The 18,165-nt window shown below is 61.0% G+C and overlaps 1 protein-coding gene across 2 annotated transcripts in view; it reads left to right on the top strand.

Moving 5' to 3' along the window:
- Positions 1 to 1,230: 1,230 nt before the first annotated feature.
- PHF2 (PHD finger protein 2) overlaps positions 1,231 to 18,165 on the top strand; it is a 156,036-nt gene continuing 139,101 nt past the window's right edge. For both annotated transcript variants that reach the window (XM_077138659.1, XM_077138661.1), the window contains exon 1: positions 1,231 to 1,375. In XM_077138659.1, the coding sequence (XP_076994774.1) occupies positions 1,278 to 1,375 (98 nt within the window). In that variant the 5' untranslated portion in view covers positions 1,231 to 1,277. The remainder of the gene's footprint in view (positions 1,376 to 18,165) is intronic.

Genomic DNA, 18,165 nt, shown 5'->3' with positions numbered 1-18,165 from the left:
ACCCAAAGGCCCTGACTCCCAGGGCAAGGGCTCCCAGAGGCGACACTGGCACCCTGGACTCTCCTTGCTCTCTCGCACCCTTATTGCCACCAGTCAGGGTTCAGCTCTCTGGGAGACAGAGGTCTGGGAGCCTCCCTTCCTGTCCCCAGCCCCGAGGGTCACCGCGGGGGTAGGGGGAGGGGGAAGGTGGGTAGACGGGGGTCTCTAACCAGGTTTCCAGGCGGGTCCTGGGAGCTCATCAGGGACTGCGGTTCCAGGTAATTGCTGTCAAGGTTTCAGAGCTCACCTGGCGCTAGCGCGTCCCCCGGGTGTCCCTGCTTTTTGTAACGTCCGGAAAAGCCTGCGGGTAGCCCCTCCGGCCCCCCAAGGAGGTGCCCACCGTGGGCAGGGCGCGTGGGAGGAAGGGAGGGCCGTGTGCGACCAGGGCCGAGAGCAAGAGAAAAGGGGGAAGTTGTATCGGGCCCGAAACTCAGTCGTGGGCAGCGGGGCGCGGAGGCAGCGGCCCTCGCCACCCCGGTCGCGCCGCGGGCCCGCCACCCAGCCCGGAAGAAAAGTTCGGGCCGCGGAGAGGCCGGCGCGGGAGCGTCCTACGCGCGCCGCCCGCGCCCCGGGCCCCCCGCGCCCCCCGGCCCGGCCGCGGCCTGCCTGCCCGTGCCCCGCAGGCCCCCCGCCGCGCGCGCGGAGCAGCCCGGGGAGCGGCGGGCCCAGGCCGGGGCGCGGGCCGGCGGCGGGGGCGGCGCCACCCGGGGCCGCTGACGTAGAGGCCGCGCGGCGGCCGGGGGGTCCCTTCGGTGGGGCCGCGGCTCCCCGCCGCCGCCGCCTTGGCCCCGCCGCCCCCGCGCGTCCATTTCCCTTTTGTGTCCCGCGCGCCGCCTCGGTTCCGCCCGCCGCCCCACGCGCCCCGGGAGCCCGGGCCGGCCGGGCGGCGCCTGGGCCGCGGCGACTCGAACGGCGCCGGCCGGGCCAGGGCGGCCGACCGCACGGGCGGCATTGTGTGGCCGCGGCCCGGGCGGCCGGCGCGCGCGGGCGGGGGCCTGTTTGTGCGCGCGGGGCCGGCGCCCTCCCCCTCCCGCGGCGGCCCCCCCCTGACCCGCGGCGGCGGCGGCGGCGGCGGCGGCGGAGGCGGCGCCCCGGCCCTCGCCCCCGCCCGCCCGCCTGCCCGCCGCGGCCCTCGCGGGCCCCGAGAGCCGCGGCCAGCGGGCCCGAGCGCAGCGCGGCGGCCGGAGCGCGGGGAGGCGGCGGCCCGGCGCGGGAGGCGGCGCGGCGGAGCAGCTAACATGGCGACGGTGCCTGTGTACTGCATCTGCCGGCTCCCCTACGACGTGACCCGCTTCATGATCGAGTGCGACGCCTGCAAGGACTGGTTCCACGGCAGGTGAGCGCGCCGCCCGCCGCCCCGCGCCCCCGGCCGCCCCGCCGCATTGTCCGCCGCGCCCCGCGCCCGCCGAGCCCCGGCGCGCCCCGGGCCGCGCGCGCCTCCCTCAGGCCCCACTCGGGGCCCCGGCGGGCGGGCGGGCGGGCGGCTCGGCCCCGAGGCCTGGGCCGGGGACGCGGGGGCCGGCGGGGCCGCGGGCCGGGCCGCGCTCACTCGTGTGCCGCGCGGGCGGGGGCGCGAGGCCGGGGCTCCTCTCGCAGCGGCCCGGGGCGGCGGGCGACCCTCGCCGGCCGCGCACAAAAGCCAGGCCCGGCCGGGCGGGGAGGCGGGAGGCGAACGCCGGGCGGCCGCTCCGCGCGCAGGAGCCCAGGAGGCCGGCCGTGCCGCGTCGCCGGGCCCGCCGCGCGGGGAGGGGGCCCCGGGGAAAGCGGGGGTCGCCGCGGGCCGGGCCGGGGCCTCGGAGCCGCCTGACAGCGCGGGACGCGGCGGCCGGGGCGCAGGCGGGCCGGGCGGCGGGCGGCCCCGGAGGCCCAGGCCCGGCGCCCCCGCCACGTCTCCTCCCCCTGCGAAGTTGCAGGAACTTTCCCCGCGCGGGCTCCGAGCGGCCCGGGCCGGGAGGGGGCGAGTGGCGGCTCCGACGCCCGCAGAGCCGGGGCGGGGGTGGCCGGTTCCGCGGGGGCGAGGGGACGGGCCCCGGTGCACCCACCCTCGCAGCACCGGGGACCTTGACCCTGCTGGCGGGAGCCGCTCTCTCCCTCTGCCCGTCCTTGGGCCTGCGGCCCTGGGCTGGGGTGTCCGTGACAGGACAGTGTGTGTGCAGGAGGGGGCTATGGGGCTTTGCCGCCTTCCTCTCCGGCCTTGGTTTCTCCCAGCCCTCTCCCATCCGCTCCAGGAGGGACACTGCGGCTTTGACACGACCTTTCTCACTCAGGGGGCTGGGGCACGGGAGGCCAGGGAAAGCCTGCAGAGCAGCGGGGTTCCCGCCCCCTGGGCCTTGTTGGGTGTTCCCAGGCCCCCTGCTCCTTCCCCCCCCCCCCCAAGGAGGGAAGCAGGAGGAGGAAGAGGAGGTGACACTGCCCAAACTGCTCCGACAGGTTCTCTTGCGTCTGCTGCTTAAGGGCATTTGGGCCAGGAGGACGTGGGGGCTCTGGCCAGGGCTGCCGATGGGGTTGGTGCCCTCTGGGACCTGTGTCAGGGTCTGAGCTCTGCAGGGGAACAGGCGTTGGCCTGGGGGCAGGGGCCTCTGAGCCCCGGAGGGGGAGCCTGCCGCTAGTTTAACACAGCTTTGCGGGATTGGCCAGAGCTGTGGCCTGCAATCCCAGCCTGTGGGCTCCCCAGGGTGTAGGGCAGTGGGGCGGCATGGGGCTGCTCCGGGTGGTCAGTGTCCCCCCCAAGGGCCTGTCAGGGATGCACCTGTGAAGTGGTGGGGCCAGCCTTGGCAACCTAACCTGGCACCGGCCCCTCCCCTGCTGCCTTCCTGGACTGCACAGTACTGTGGGGGCCCAGAGCAATGGATACTGAGCTGTGACACCCGGAAAAAGTGCCTCTGTGCATAGCCCTGGCGGCCGTGACACCGGCTCTGCCCTCCCTGGTCAGGAGGAGCCTTTACCGGACCCGGGAGGGCTGTTGGGACCCAGGAGGCCGTGAGGCTGGCCCCTTGGGGCCAGAAGGTTGGGGAGCCTCTCCTCCAGGCCTCTGCCCATGGGGCTCAGGCTGGTGGACTTGTGCGGAGTGCCTGGGGCCGGTCCCAGGGCTCCTGGCCGGAGGGGAGGGGGCAGCAGGCCTCCGTCTGCCCACCTCCACTGCTGACCTGGGGAAGGCAGTTCTGTGCTGTTTCACCCAAGGCTAGATTTGGAGGCTTGGGGGCATTCCAGGACCGAGAGGCGGGAGGGGGGCTGAGAGCCCACCTCAGAGTTGGTTTTATTTGCTGTGCTGGGGTGGGGCAAGGTGGCTGGGTGAACCCTGAAACGTTACAGGTTATGTTTGGGGGAGGCTTCATCTCCTCTGTGGTCACTTACCCAAGCTCTCCGATTTGATTGGATGAGGCGCTGGATGAACTGCGGGGTCCCTTCCACCCCTGGGGGCCCCTGTGCCTGCGGGAAGCTGTGGTCTTGCCCCTGGGCTGTGGGAGACACTCTCCGGGCAGCTAATTGAGGGGGAACCCGGAGGCAGGAAAGGTGGGGCGTCCCCAGCCCTTTGAGAGGCTCAGGATGGGTGCCCCTTGGAGGAGGAAGGTCGGGGGTGGTAGGGGCGCGGCGGGGCCCCGCTGCTTGGAGCCGCCACACCCCAGGGCAGCCCTCCCCCCGCCATCCCATTGCTGCAGGCCTGGTCTGCTCTCACCTGTGCTGAGACTCCCTTTGTATATTTTAACATTTCAACTCAGTTTTACATGTTAAAATTAAAAAATAATGATAAACTTTATTTTTAGAGCAGATTTAGGTTTGTAGAAAAATTGAACGGAACGCGCAAAATTCCCATAACCGCCCCTCCGCACTGCATGCATACATACGCGCGCACATGCACAGGTTCTCTCTGTTATTACCGCCTCATTAGTGCGATGCGTGTGTTCCCACTGATGGATTGTTATTGACACGTTGCTAGTGCCTGCTGCCCACAGCCCCACGCCAGGGTCACTTCTCGCGTGTATGCATTTGTATACGGTTCTGTGGGTTTTGACAAATGCGAGCTGTCATGTATTCGCCGATAGGGGTTTTGGCTTTTTATTTGGGGATAATTTTAGACTTTCAGAAGCATTACAAAAATAGTGCAGTTGCCCCGTCGGTTGAGAAGGGTTTCCTTCACCCTGTTCTGCCGATGTCAGCCTCTTACATAACCGCCGTGCAGCTACCAAAGCTGGGAAAGTGGCGCTGGCGCGGCTCTCCCAACGCGTGTCCCAGGCTCACTTAGCCACGTTCCCTTCAGGCCTGTTTCTGTTCCGGGACCCCTCGCTGTCCCCTAATACTCCCGAGTGTGTTTTTGCTTCTAAAAGGAAACTTCCTGCTGTTCCCTGAAATAGAAAATTAGTATAACTTACCATAGACAGTAGCTGTGAAAGAAACACGACTGCTGCGATAAAGCCCCCTGCGTTCCTGCAGGGCACCCCATCTTAGGTGCCTTGGAGGTCGCCCCGTCAAAGGGCCCGGTCGCAGCCGGCGAGTGCTGAGCTGGGCAGCCCCTGTCCTGGCCGAGCCTGTCCCTGGGAGGAGCTGGCCTTGGCGGGAAGTCCGAGGGCCCCCTTCTGCGCGGGAGCCCCTCCAGGGGCTGGGCGGGGCAGGGGATACTGGTCACTGTGGGGCAGACAGGAGCGTGTGCTCCCGCCCAGTCGTGCCACGTTCCCTGAAGTGGGCACCGCGGGGAAAGGGGCCCAGCTGGGATGGCCGGCTCCCCGAGGAGCGTTTGTCAAACGTCGCGAAGTCTGTGCCAGCCCCCCCAAAGCTCATTTGACCTTGGCCGGCCACTCCTGGGGCTGTGCGTGTCCATCCAGCCGGCCACGCTCAGCACGTGGGGTCGGGTGAGGGGCTCTGTGGCAGGCCCTCAGGCCCGTCTGCGCTGTGTGGACGTGGCACTACAGGCTTCGAGGGCGCCTTCTCCTCTTCGGGGTCCCCCGGCATGGAGCCGCCAGGCCGGGCGTGTGGTCACCCCTGGGCCTTGCCCTCCCGTGTGGACGGCGGTGGCCTGGCCCTGAGCTGTCCGCAACAGTGATGTCCGGCTTAACTGAAAGAATCTCTGCCTCTGGGGAGCAGGAAGGTTCTCGTGGGGGCCTTGGACCTGGGGGCTTCAGGTTTCCGGGAGGCGGTCAAACCATCCCATCGATTTTAAGGAGCTTGAAAGCTGCGGAGACTCGCAGGTCTCTGGTGACAGGACTCCGATTGTCCTCAGCAGATGTTCCTGGGAGCGTCTCCTGCGTGAGGCTCGATGCGGCCGCAGGTGCTTGAGGGATGGCGGAGCACAGCACTCACCTTGTTCTGGGGAGTCAAACATCTCCTGCCACAGAGATGCGATTAAAAAACGTGGGGGCAGAAAAGGGGGAGGGCTGGAGGCCAGAGAGGGGGAGTGCTGGGGTCCTGGCTGGGACTCGGGCTCCTCCCCAAGGGCGGTGAGTGTCATGGAAGGTTCTGGGCAGAGGAGGAATGTGACCTGTCTGAGGATTTGGAGGGTCCCTCCAGCTGTTGTGGGAATGGTCAGGGGTGAGAGTGCAGTCAGGGAGGCCTGCCAGGAGGCAGTAGTAGGCCAGGGGCTTAGACCGGGGAGGGAGGCTGGGGTAAGGAGGAGGAGACAGACATTTCTCCGAAGTGGCCAGACTGGCCTGGTGTGGAGCCCTCCAATTGCTGTGCGTGTGTCTGGGCTGGGCTGGCCCTCCTGCCAGGGCCAGTCCCAGTGTCCATCTCCCACCGTGGGCAGCTCCCCAGGACTGGGTGGACCTTCGTGGTGCCCCACACCCCCACCCTCAGCTCCGTGGCTGGCGCTGGGCAGTGCAGGGCCAGCCAGGTGGGTGAAAACTAGGGAAGGCGGCCAGAGGAAGACATTCTAAGTCGAAACTTGGGTGGTCAAAGCTGACCATTGAGTCAACTCAGATCCCTAAACATCTGGAGTGGGAGCCTGTAAACATGGAAATAGAGCTGTGAAATGCTGGGGAGTAGCACTAATCATTTTTAAATGGGGAGTTTCACCATTTGCCTGAGGGAATGTGCGTGTTTAAGAAGCTCGGAGGAGGTGGGGGAAATCTGCTACCTCTCCTGGGGGGAGTAGAAGTTCCTGTCTGCTGATACTTGCCAAATCCAGGGTGTTTTGGCGTAAGCGATTTGGTGCGAGGCTCATCTTTGTTGCCAGAACGTTCGATGTTTTTATTGAAAATATTTGGCTAGAAACATGCTCAGGGTGAAGCCTCTGGCTGAAGCGTGCATTGGTTTGGGGCTGTTCGGGTGGGCACCAAGTGTGCTTCCAGATGTTTCCAGTGCTGTCTGGCCTGAGATCCAGGCACAGGGGCGTGCGCTGTGGAGGCACACTGTCCTCTCTTGTCCCCTTGCTTCTGTGCCGACGGGCATCCTGCCGTGCGCTGGGTTCTTATTCCAAAAGAACAAGGAGACTTGTTGGCAGCGAGTGTCAGCCAGAAAAAAAACGTTGCACGATGGGATGTGCCAAAGGCCTCTCGTTCCTAAAATCCGAGGTACGGGTGCTGGAGTCTGTCAGTGAGTGGCGACTGGCAGTGCCCTGGTGGCCAGCGCTGGTGGGGAGCTGTAAAGTCGTAGAAGTTGTTTCCTATGTGTCTTCTCGGTTTTCCACGCTGACCGAAGGTGGTAGGCAGGGTAGATCGGACCCTCGTGCCCATTTCACGGGCACGGGCTGGGCAGCAGGTCCTGGGATCACAGACCGGGTCCAGATGGAAGGTCTCTGTCTGCAGGACATGCGCTGTGGACCCCGGCGGGGGGTGGGGGTGGGGCACAGTCACCTGCACAGGTACAGGTGCAAGTGGTATTCAGTTTAAGTTCTCGCAGCTCAGGGGCCTGATCGAGTAGCACTGACAATGTCATTTGTGTTCATGGTGGTAAAAATGCAACGCAGATTTAGTAACTCACGACAGCAGATGGGCGAGGGTGAAGTGTCCCCCTCTCGCACGGCCTGGGGGCGGCAGCTGTGCCCTGCCTCTCGGGCAGGGGGTGGCCAGCCCCCTGCTGGGCACACTGTCCTGCTGAGATGCAGCGCCCGCCTGCTGCACGCATGCCTGTCTCGGCTGCTCTGCCGCTGTCCCCTTGCCTCCTCCAGCCTTGGCTCTCGGCCTCCTTGGCCAGGCGATGGCTGCACGGCTCCCCAGCCAGGGGCCCTTCCAAACGGGGCTCAGCCCCTAGGCCTTCGGGGCAGGGTCTGGCCGCCACGGTGCAGGCGTCCACGGAAAAGTGTGTTCAGAATTCTAGAGAGTGGCTGGCTTTGACCTCAAACGCATAAGCGTAAGAATTCAAGGTCTGTGTGGTCTTTGGCAAACAGAAAACCCGGCCTTTTGTTGTTATTTTTTAAATTGAACTGAAACTCACATGACATGAAATGAACCATTTTTAAAATGCACAAATCAGTGGGTTTTATGACATCTTCAGTGTTGTGCAGCCGTCCCTACCATCACACCGAAGGAACGTGCCACACCTGTTAGCGCCCGCTGCCCGCCCCTCCCCAGCCCCCCCAGCCGCCGTTGGCCTCGTCTCCTTGGATTTCTCTGTCCTCGTTGTTTCCTGCGCTGGGAACAGGACAGTGTGTGACGTGTGCGCCTGCCTTCGCTTAGCACGCCCAGTGCTTTGGGGATCCCCCAGGTTGTGTAGCGTGCGTCAGTTCCCCGTTCCTTTAGTGCTGTGAATAACATCCATTGTCTGGCTGTGTCACACTTGGCTTGCCTGGTCACCTCTTGGGGGACTCTCAGGTGGCTTCACCTTTTGTGCTGCTATGAACCACGTTTGCGTTTGAGTCCCTGCGTTCAGTTCTTTTGGGTAAGTTACGTGTAGCTAGGAGTGGATTGTCAGGTCGTACGGGAACTCTCTGTCTGACTCTTTGATGAACTGCCAGGCTGGTTTCCAGAGCGACTGTACCAATTTCCAGTCCCACCTGTGATGCGTGAGGGTTCTGGCGCTCCACATCCTTGTCAGCACTCGTCATTTTCTGTTTTTCAGATAATGGTATCCTTGTGGGTGTGAGGTGGTAGCTCATGACGGTTTTGATTTATATTTCCCCAATGCCTAAAGACGCTGGGCACCCTTGCATGGGCCTATGGCCATTCGCATATATATATATATATAGGAGAAGTATCTGTTCAAGTCCTTTGCTCAGTTTTAAATTGGATGTTTATCTTTTTGAGTTGTGAGAGTTCTTGTCTGTGCCGGGTCTTTCACCCTTATCAGGTGTGTGATTGGCGGCTGTCTTCTCCCGCTTTGTTGGTCACGCCCTTGACCATGTCCTTTGATGTGCTGAAGTTTTAAATTTGAAGCCCAATTTGTCTGTTTTTCTTTGGTTGCCTGTGCTTCTGGTGTCAAGTCTAAGAAGGCACTGCCTAACTAACACGAGGTCGTCCAGATTCACCTGCGTGCTTTCTTCTGAAAGTTTTATGGTTTTAGCATTGTATTTCGGTGATTGATCCATTTTTAAAAAAATATCTTTGTTGAGAAATCTTCACACACATACAGTCCATACGTGCTGTACACTCAGTGGCTCACAATATCATCACAGAGTCGTGCATTCTTCACTATGATCATTTTTAGAACATTAAAAAGAAAAAAGAAAAACTCAAGCATCCCCTACCCTTTACCGTTCCCTCTCATTGACCACCACTATTTCATTTACCCAATTTTTTCCCTCGTTGACCCATTCTGAGTTCATTTTAACTGTACAGTGTAATGGAACATTGCTTTGCATGTGGCTGCAGTTGTCCCTGCCCTGTTTGTTTGGGAGACTGTCCTCTCCCGGTTGAATGCCCTTGTGCCTTGTGAAAAACCAGTTGGCTATAGATGCAGGGGCTGATTCCTGAACTGTCAGTTCTCTTCCATTGGTCTAATGTTTCTCCTGTGCCAGTGTCAATCTGTTATGACTTTTGTGACTTTGTAGTAGGTTTTGAAATCAGGAAGAGTGAGTCCCCCAATTCTGTTCTGGTTATTTGGTGCCGCTTGCAATTCCATAGGAATTTGGGGATTGGCTCTTCCATTTCTGCAAAAAAGGCCCTTCAAATTGGTAGGGAATGCATTGAATCTGTAAATTCCTTTGAGTAGTAGTGACCTCTGAATGATAGGAAGTCTTCCAGTCGATGATCAGGGATGCTTTCCGTTTATATGTTCTTTTGTTTCTTTCAGCAGTGTTACATAGTTTTCAGTGTACTTTCACCCCCCTAATTAAATCTACTCCTAGATATTTTATTCTTTGGCTACTGTTATAAATGTAATTGTTTTCTTAGTTTCTGTTTGGGTTATTCATGGTGATGCTTTTACCCTTTGTTAAAATCACTTTTTAACTTGTGTTGACACTGAATCTCCAGAGCCACATGCAGACGCGTCCACCCGTTCACCCAGCACACACGCGTGTGCTCTTGCACATGCTAGAGGAGAGGCCATGTGTCCAGGGCGTGCTCGCACACCCAGGAGGTCACTTGTCTTCCTGTTTGTGTCAGTGCATGTTTCTTAGCCCTGGGCCAGGCAGTCTCGGTGCCCACGTGCGTGGAACCTGCTCTCGCACCGCATATGGCGTGTCCCTCCCAGGTCCCTCCCGGGGACCTGATGACAGAGCCCTGGGAGCCTGTGGCCACACTCGTCCCCACCGGGGCCAGCCGTGCTCCCGCCGGGATGGGGCACCACACGGACCTTCACTCGACCTCCGAGCACAGGGTGCCGAATGAGGCACCCCAGCCAGGGCACTCCAGGGCTAGCCAGGGACCCTGGCTTCCAAAGAGGGTGGCCCATATGTCTCAGGGTGGGGACCTGGGGAGCGGGGGCCACGCGGCTCAGGGAGAATGATGCGCGGAAACCGCTTTCACCTGAGGTCCAGCTGCACCCCAGGAGGGCAGCCTGGGCTGGGGAGCTCCCCTTCCCACCCTGGAATCAGGTGGCCTTTGTGGGGGCAGCGGCACATTTAGGCCGAGCCTCAGGCCGGGTGAGGGGCTCATGGGCCTCTGTGGGCAAAGGCCAGGGACGGGGCCTGGGAGGGGAGGCAGGTGGCCCTCGCAGCAGGGCACGGGGCGCCTGTGGGGACCCTGGCACCTGTACAGGATGCCGCGGCTCACAGGCTGAGCGCGGGCGCCGGGCAGCGGAGAGAAGTCCAGGGGCCCAGGAGCCGTGGCCGCCCCGCCTGCCTGCTAGCGGCTCCTCAGTAGCTTCGGGCTCGAGCTTGGGCCTCCTGCGGCCGGGCTGCCTCCCCCTGGCTGGACAAGGAGCCATGGAAGGGGCGGAGTGGCTGGCAGCAGCACGGCGGGGGGCAGGACCCGCCCTTTGGCTCCTGCGTCCTGGGTGGCCGCAGCAGGCCTGTGGGCCCAGGCTGGCCTGGCGCAGTGGCCGCCCCTGCTGCAGCCATCCGGGACAAGCTGGCATGGGGGTGCTGGCCTCCCAGCCTTCTGGGAGCGCTGTGACTTTTCCCTCGTCCAGGTAGACCCCTGTCTGACTCTGGGGCACAGGGGCGGGTGGTGGGCAGCTGGGGCTTCCTGGACACCCAACCCAGGCCCGTTGTGCCGCCGTCGCCTGTCCGGCTAGAGAGGGGCTGCAGTCCAGTTCAGGGGTGCAGGCCCCTATGCCCCAACGGAGAGGCTGAGACTGGGGCCCAGTGAGGTGCATGCCGGGCCCGGGTAGGGCCAGGAGGTGCCTTTAGACGGCCAGGGCTGGGGAAGTCTGCAGGCGTCCTGGGGGAACCTTCTAGACTCTGGGGAGAGGGCGTGGAGCAGCCTGTGCGAGCAGGCTTGGACCCGAGATGCGAGCTGGGTTCTCACGAAGCCCCTGGCCGGCGGACCCTCCCTGGAGTCCAGCACGTGCAGCCCGACCCCCCAGCCGCCCCGAGGGTGGTGCCTGGAGAAGAGCGCCGATGGACGTCTTTACCTCCAGCCTGAGGGCCTGGGGAGGCACCAAGAGTGCTTGCGCCCGCTGCCCCCACCCCGTCTCACTGCAGCCACGCCAGGCCCTATATCCCGAGGCCCGAGCGGTGGGGCGGTAGGGGCACTGGGCAGTAGGGCCTTGGTGAGGGGCTCAGAGCCCTGGGGTGAGGGGTGGCGCTGGCTCAGTACTCACTGCTGCTTCCCCTCACATTGTTCCTGTCCAGTGTTGCCATGGTGACCTTGTTCTTGGCCGTGATGACCACACTGTGTATGTATTGGAGCCAGGCCCTGTCCACTTCTATGTCCAGTGCTCTGGTCCACCTGGGCCCCCCCTCTCGTCTTCCAGGCAGCCTCCCTTTGCAGAGTCTGTGCGGCACCTTCGCGCAGAGCCAGGTCTGCACTGGGAGGTGTAAAGGAGCACACGGGCCAGTGGCAGAACCAAGGAGCAAGGGTCAGACAGGTGACCCACCTATGGATGCTCAGCCCTGCCCCGTGGGCTCCCCTAACAGGGAGACAGAGCAGGTGCCGTCCACGTGGCCTGGGAACTGTCACGTTCCATTGCCCCCACTTGGGAGCTGGACGATGGACGGAGCTCCAGCCTTACCCAGCTGTCCCCTGCCCAGTGCTGACCAGGTCTGCAGTGACCGGGGGGGCAGAGCTGGCTTGCTGAGGTGCTCGGTTAGGCCATGCTGTGGTTAAAGAACAAGTCACACTGGCTGCTGCTCCAGCTTGCTAGTTGCCAGAACACAGTGTGCCAGAAACAGGACTGCTTTTAAAAGGAGAATAAGTTACAGGTTTACAGTTCTAAGGCTGTGAAAATGTCCAAAGCCATCCAGGGAAAATCCCTTGGTTCAAGAAGGCTGAGGAAGCTTGGGGTTTCTCTCCCAGCTGGGAGGGCACAAGGCAATGTCTGCGAGCTTTCTCTCCAGGAACCTTCAGTGGCTTCCCTGGGGCTCTGTCTGCCCTGTGGGCTCTGAAGCTTTTCCCACAATGGTTCCCTCTTAAATGGCTCCAGTAAGCGACCTCTCCTTGAATGGGCAGAGACGCATCTCCATGGAAACCATCTAATCCAAAGTCACCACCCACAATTGAGTGGGTCACATCTCCACGGACACAGTCAGAGCGCTCCCCCGTGATACTGAATGAGGATTAAAGAGCATGGCTTTTCTGGGTCCACAATAGCTTCAGACCAGCCCAGTTGCTCACATTTATTAATTACAATAGTTTTTCATTGTGGTGACATATAAGCACATTCAAGTATACAGTCCAGTGATATTAGTTACATCTGCAATACTCTGCTTCCGTCACCAGTATGCATTACCAAACTGTTCCTCTTCCCAGACAGAAACCGTGCCCTCTTCACTCCCATTCCCTGCGGCTGCCTCTGCTCTGTGTAGAGTGACGTATTCTGGTTCCTTCATATAGGAGGAACCGTGCACTGTCTGTCCTTTGGGTCTGGCTTATTTTCTCAGCCTGACGTCTTCCACACTGGAAGTTTCATCCACGCTGCAGCACCTATCAGAACCTCATTCCTCCTTATGGCTGATACATTCCGTTGTGTGTCTGTCCCACGTTTTGTGTGTCCGTGCATCTGTTGATGGACACGTCGGTTGCTTCCACCTTTAGGCTGTTGTGAATAATACTGCTGTCAACATGGGTGTAAAAAGATCTTTTCGAGTCCCTGCTTTCAGTTCTTTTGGGTTTATACCTAGTTGTGGGATTTTTGGGCCATGTGGTAATTCAATGTGGAACATTTCAAGGAACCACCAAACTGTTTTCCACAGTGATTGCACCATTTTTACGTTCCCACCAGCAGTGCGTGAAACTTCCAGTTTCTCTACATCCTAGTCCACGTGTGTTCCTTTCTGTTTTTTGGTAACAGCCACCCCTTGGGTGTAGGTGGTAGCTCATCCTGGTTTGACTTGCGTTTTCCTCGTGGCTCATAATGTTGAGCATCTTTCCATGTGCTTATTGGCCTTTTGTGTATCCTCTTTGGAGAGATGTCTGTTCAGATCCTTTGCCCATTTTTAAGTTGGATTGCTCCTCTTTTTATTGTTGAATTGTAGGAATTCTTTATATATTCTGGATATTAAACCCTGAGGATGCCAACATTTAAAACTGTGAGATTTTACATGAAGCCGTCCTTTTCTGGCTTCCCTGAGGAGGTCCCCTCTTGGAGCTGGTCCGAGCCCCACCCCAGGCCGACTGAGCCACCTGCCCCCTTGGGCATTCGAGCCTTGATCCCTGGGGCACATGCCCGGTGGACCTGCCCTGGGGTGGAGCTGAACTCGGTATTGGTGGGTCTTGCAGCTAAGTGCACATGCCACCCTCCCACCCTGCAGGTCACGGGCCTAGCTAGAGCTCTGGGGCCTTCTGATCCAGAGAGACATGAGCTGGCCCCTGCTGCCGGGCCCTCCTGTGCCCCCAACTCGGGGCCTGGCCGGCTGGGTGGTTACAGGGGACACCTGGGGCTGCCTGACCAGACCTGTGGCCACAGCCTGGCTCTGCCCATTTGGGCATCCTGGATGGACCCCTGCCTCTCACGTCTGTCCATCAGGGCCGTCATCGTCTCTTGCCTTCTGCTGCCTGGTGAGGACACCGCGTGGGGACGGGCACTCGCCCCCTCGGGTCTCGGACACCGCGTGGGGACGGGCACTCGCCCCCTCGGGTCTCGGACACCGCGTGGGGACGGGCACTCGCCCCTCGGGTCTCGCTTTGTCTGAGCTGCTGTGTCACACACTGCACAGCGGCTCGGCTTCAGCAGCAGCAGTTTGTGGGCTCATGGCAGTGCAGCTGGAAGTCCCAAATCTAGGCACTGGCCAGGCTTGCTGTCCCCAGAGACTGCATCCTGCTCCCGCCTGTCCTTGGCTTTCCTGCCCACGGCAGCCGACGCTGCTTTCTGTCCCTCGGGGGCTACTGTCGTGGGACTTAGACCCTGGGCAGTGCGGCCTTGCAACCAGGCCAGCACCCGGGGGTGAGGGGTCTACAGTGGGCGCCCCAGGGGATCGCCGGTAGGACAAAGGAGGGTCCGTGTTGGGGCGCCCAGTTCAGCCCACACGGCGCAGTGCCTAATGCGTTTGAATGGGTTTCCCAGGCCCTGCAAAGCCGTCCTGGAGGCTTGGTGCACAGGGGCAGGAACTGTTCTCTTGGGTGCTGTAGACAGGCTGAGCCTCCAGCCCAGCACGTGCACGGAGCCCCTCCCTTCGCTGCATGGCCTCCCGTGGCCCCTGCCCCAGCCCCACCCTCACCCCGGGACAGGTTTAAGTTTAGGAGAGCCCCGGGGGCGTCCAGAGGCAGTGTGGCTGGAAGCCCTGCTGTCAGCCCACATCTTCCTCACGTGGTCTGACTCTGTTTCCTTTCACAGGCTCTGTGCACGCGCCCTTTCCTTTGCCTCCCCAGATCCTGTGTCCCCAGTGGAGGACGCGGGGTGCACACCCAGCTGTGCCCAGGGCTCCCACCAGCCGGGCCTCCGCTGGGTCCCGCCCCCCCCCCCAACAAAGCAGTCATCCCATGCCCAGGGGTTCGGAGAGGAGTGAAGTGCTAACCCAGAGCTTGGGGAAATGAAACTTGGGGTCCAATGGAAGAAAAACCTTCACTAATTGGTACTGGCCCCAGCCGGTCGCTGGCCGGCAGCCTCCCTGCGACCTGTCCCGTGGGTGTGGGGCGGCAGCTGTGGCCCCCTCCACCTGCCTGGTGCTGTGCGGACCTGGACACAGCCCCCGGGCCAACCTCGCTCCCTGGAGGCTTCGGAAGCTGTGTCCCCAGCGACAGCCACCATACAGGTTCTGGGCGGTCAGCGGTGGGAAGCTGAGCACCGTGACCTTCCTTTTTTTCTATTTATTTATTTTGATAAGGAATAACTGCGACTGTTTGTTAAGAACACTTTAGTTGGATTATTTTGCAAGTGGCACACTAGCACATTAAAAAAAGGAGAGGCTGAAAGAATCCACAGCGAGCAGAGAGCGCGTCTCTGATGCCACGTGCCCGTCGGTGCAGCCGGGCACTGGGCCTCACTCCTTGGGGAACCCCCGGCGGCTCGTGCTGACACGAGGCGCGTCTGCTTTCACCTTTGAGTGCCCACGGCCATGTCCCATGGGTGCTGCTCGGCGCAGGACGCCTCGGGCTCCCCTCCGCTGCCTGTGCCTGCGAGGACCTGTCCTTGGGGTCCTGGAGCTGCGCCCTCCCGGCTCCCCTGCCCCTCCCGGGCGGCCCTGCACCGCGTGGGGTGCACACTCCCTGCCACGGGGTTGCCTGTTGGAGCGTGCCAGGAGGCAAAGGCTCCGGTCGCAGGGCTCGGTACCCTGACTTGAAAGGCTCCTTGCTGGGTTGTACTGACTTCTCTCTATGTTGGGCCACAACTTTTTAAAACAGCTATTGGTTTTAGAAAGTCTGGAAGCTGGACGGCGGCCTCATGTAGTTTTGGTTTGCATCCGTGCCTTTCCCCGCAGCGGGCTCTGTGACGTCGCCTGTGTGGCTCACGGGGGTGGAAAGCCTGGGTAGAGCTGAGAGGCCGAGCGGGCGGGTTCAGGCCGGGCTGCTCTGCTCGCCGCGTCCTTCCTGCGGGCGCTGGAAGCGCACTGCCTGCCCTGCGGGGTGACAGACCCTGCACAACTGCAAAGCCCATCCGTGTGCTAAACGTCCCCGTCCCTTAAAGTTGTTTTCCTAAGAGCTTTTCGTTGTAGGCACCCAAAGCAATGTTGCACACTTCCAGTTGTCCAGTTTGGCAGGCTTAATTCCATCCGTGATGCTGCGCACCTCTCACCAGCACCCACACTTACTCTTCATTCCAAACGGGGACTCTGCACCTCTTAAGAACTAAATCCCCAGTCCCTCTCCTCCTGCCCCCAACCCCTGCTAACCTCTGCTCTATTTTCTGACTCTGTGAATTTGCTAATTCTAAGCCTTTCGTTTGAGTGAGGTCATGTGGTACGTGTCCTTGTGTGTCTGACGTATTTCACTCCACGGCATGAGCCTCATTCCTTTTTGCAGCAGGACCGTGCCACCGTGGTGGGTCCCACACTTAGTCTACCCACTCACCTGCGGTGGGCGCGTGGGCTGCTTTGGCCCTGGCAGCTGTGAGCGACGCCGCTGTGTGCGTTGGTCTGCAGGTGTCCGAGTCCCTGCTCTCAGGTCCTGGGGGAGGGTACTGAGGAGTGGGGTGGGCTGGCCGCATGGAAGTTTTTCCGAGGAACCACCGAACTGATTCCCACGGTGGCTGCACCAGTGTACAGTCCACCTGCACTGTGTAAGGCTGTGCTTTCTCCGCGTCTGCATTAGCACTTGCATTTTCTTTCCTTTTTTGAAATAATACCCATCCTGGTGACTGGGAGGTGGCATCTCCCTGTGGTTCTGATCTGTAGTTCCCTGACCCTCCCCCTTTCTCTAATCCTAACTGGAGGTCAGGCGTCATTTGCTTTTTTCCTCCACAAACTTTTAATTTTAGAATTCTTTTAGATGTATATAAAAATTGCAATAAATGAGTAAGTAGGGGTCTCCACGTGCTCCTTGACCAGCTTCCCGCCCGTCACCGTCCTGCGTGGCCGTCTTCTGTCCCCTCAGGCTACCTGCTCCTGACCGCGGCACCCCCCACCCTCCCTGCACTGCCCTTTCCCCGAGCCAGGGCTACCCTGGAGATCACCTCCCTCAGGGTCCTCGGGACAGCGGGCCCCGCTCCCCACAGGCTGGCGTCCTGGCCACGTGTGGAATGCCCCGTTTGGCCTGTCTCTGTGGGACCGCTTCTCAGCCTAAGGTGGACATCCTCTCTAGCTCCTGGGGTCCACTGGGTGTGGCCAGGCACGGCGGGGGACCCAGTGGACGTGGCCCTTTGTCCGGCTCTCAGTCTCGGGGACACCCCGTCCCCGGGCAGCTCTGCAGGTTCTGTCCTGTCCTAAAAGTGGGTGAGGCTCACCACTCATGGCCTTTTCTGGTCACACTTCCTTCTGGATCGCAAACATGTATTAGCTGGTCAAACTTTAAACTACTCTCTAGGAAGAAAGGATTTGTAAAATTCTGTCTCTTGAATCTCATTCTTAAAGGCCAGCTTTTTACAAGCCCATTTGGGTTCAGCTGCCTTCTATTTCAGGCGCAGGTTTTAATAAAGCAGTGCCTCAGATGATGCCGCCCTCTGTACATGTTGTCTGAGTGACACCTGCAAACTGGTCCAGGCCCCTCTTTTTACAAATGGGGAAACTGAGGCTGCACCCCACGTTAGGGGTGGAGCCAGGGAGCAGTATCCCCTGTCTGCTCTCTCAGCCTCGTGCTCTTTGCATCCTTTTTCTCTGAAAAATCATTGGAATAAAGATCCAGTTTTGGGAGGAGGCTTGCTTCTCTCCCAGGGACCCAGCTACCAGCTTAGGCCTGAGCAGGCCCCACCCCTCTCTGAGGAACTGGCTGCCGGGTTCTGAGCAGGACACCTGCACGCAGGAGAAGCCCACCTCTGCCTCCACGACGTTGGTGGACTACGGCCGCAGGTCACAGGGGGGCTCCGGGCCAGGGGGTGGGCTCGATGTTGCCGGGAGCTCAGAGTGTGCGGGAGACCCTGTGCAGGCGTCCATGGCCCCCGCCCCACCAGCTGCACCCACGTCACTCAGCGCCACGCGGGGCGAGCGAGCTGTGACACAGACGCATGGGGGCCTGGGTGCTGGGTGGAGCCCAGCTCTCGGGATGAGGCTGCTGGCTGGCACTGCCCCGAGGGTGTCCTGGGAAGGCCGCGGCCCAGCTCTCAGCTCCGGTGTCTCCTCTTCCCCGCCCCTCTTGGCTTTTGCATTTGACTCCGTGCCTAGCCCTCATGTGTCTTCTTTGTGCCGCCTCGCTCTTCTCCAAGCATCGCGCAGTCCCCACTCTCTGATGTGTTAGGTCCAGCTATGTTCAGGGAGCTCCAGTCGTGGGAATGAGCCCCGCGTGTCCAGCCTTCCCCCCAGGTGGTCTCTGGAGGCTCCTGATGGAGGGGCCCTACGTGGGCCCTGCAGCTTCCCACCAGCTGGCCAGAGCCGGCCTCTCTCCAGAGCCCGCTCCCTTGTCTGACTCTCAAGTTCTGGGAGTCTCAGGTTTTATTTTCTTAACCTTTGGGGTGACCCCTATGGAGACAGGAGCCTCTGCTGAGGAGCGGGCAGGAGCCCGGGCACACCTGAGCATCCAGTTCACACCTGTGGCTGCCTACCTGCCTGCCAACACTCACCTGTGCCCAGGCATGCTCTGGTGAAGTGGGGCACCTCGCAGCCTGCGGGCTTCAGCAGTGCGTGGAAGG

This window comes from Tamandua tetradactyla, chromosome 2 (assembly GCF_023851605.1).
Source record: "Tamandua tetradactyla isolate mTamTet1 chromosome 2, mTamTet1.pri, whole genome shotgun sequence".
Classification (NCBI taxonomy): domain Eukaryota; kingdom Metazoa; phylum Chordata; class Mammalia; order Pilosa; family Myrmecophagidae; genus Tamandua; species Tamandua tetradactyla.
The sequence above is the reverse complement of the archived record's forward strand: the minus strand, read 5'-3'. Positions and strand labels throughout refer to the sequence as shown.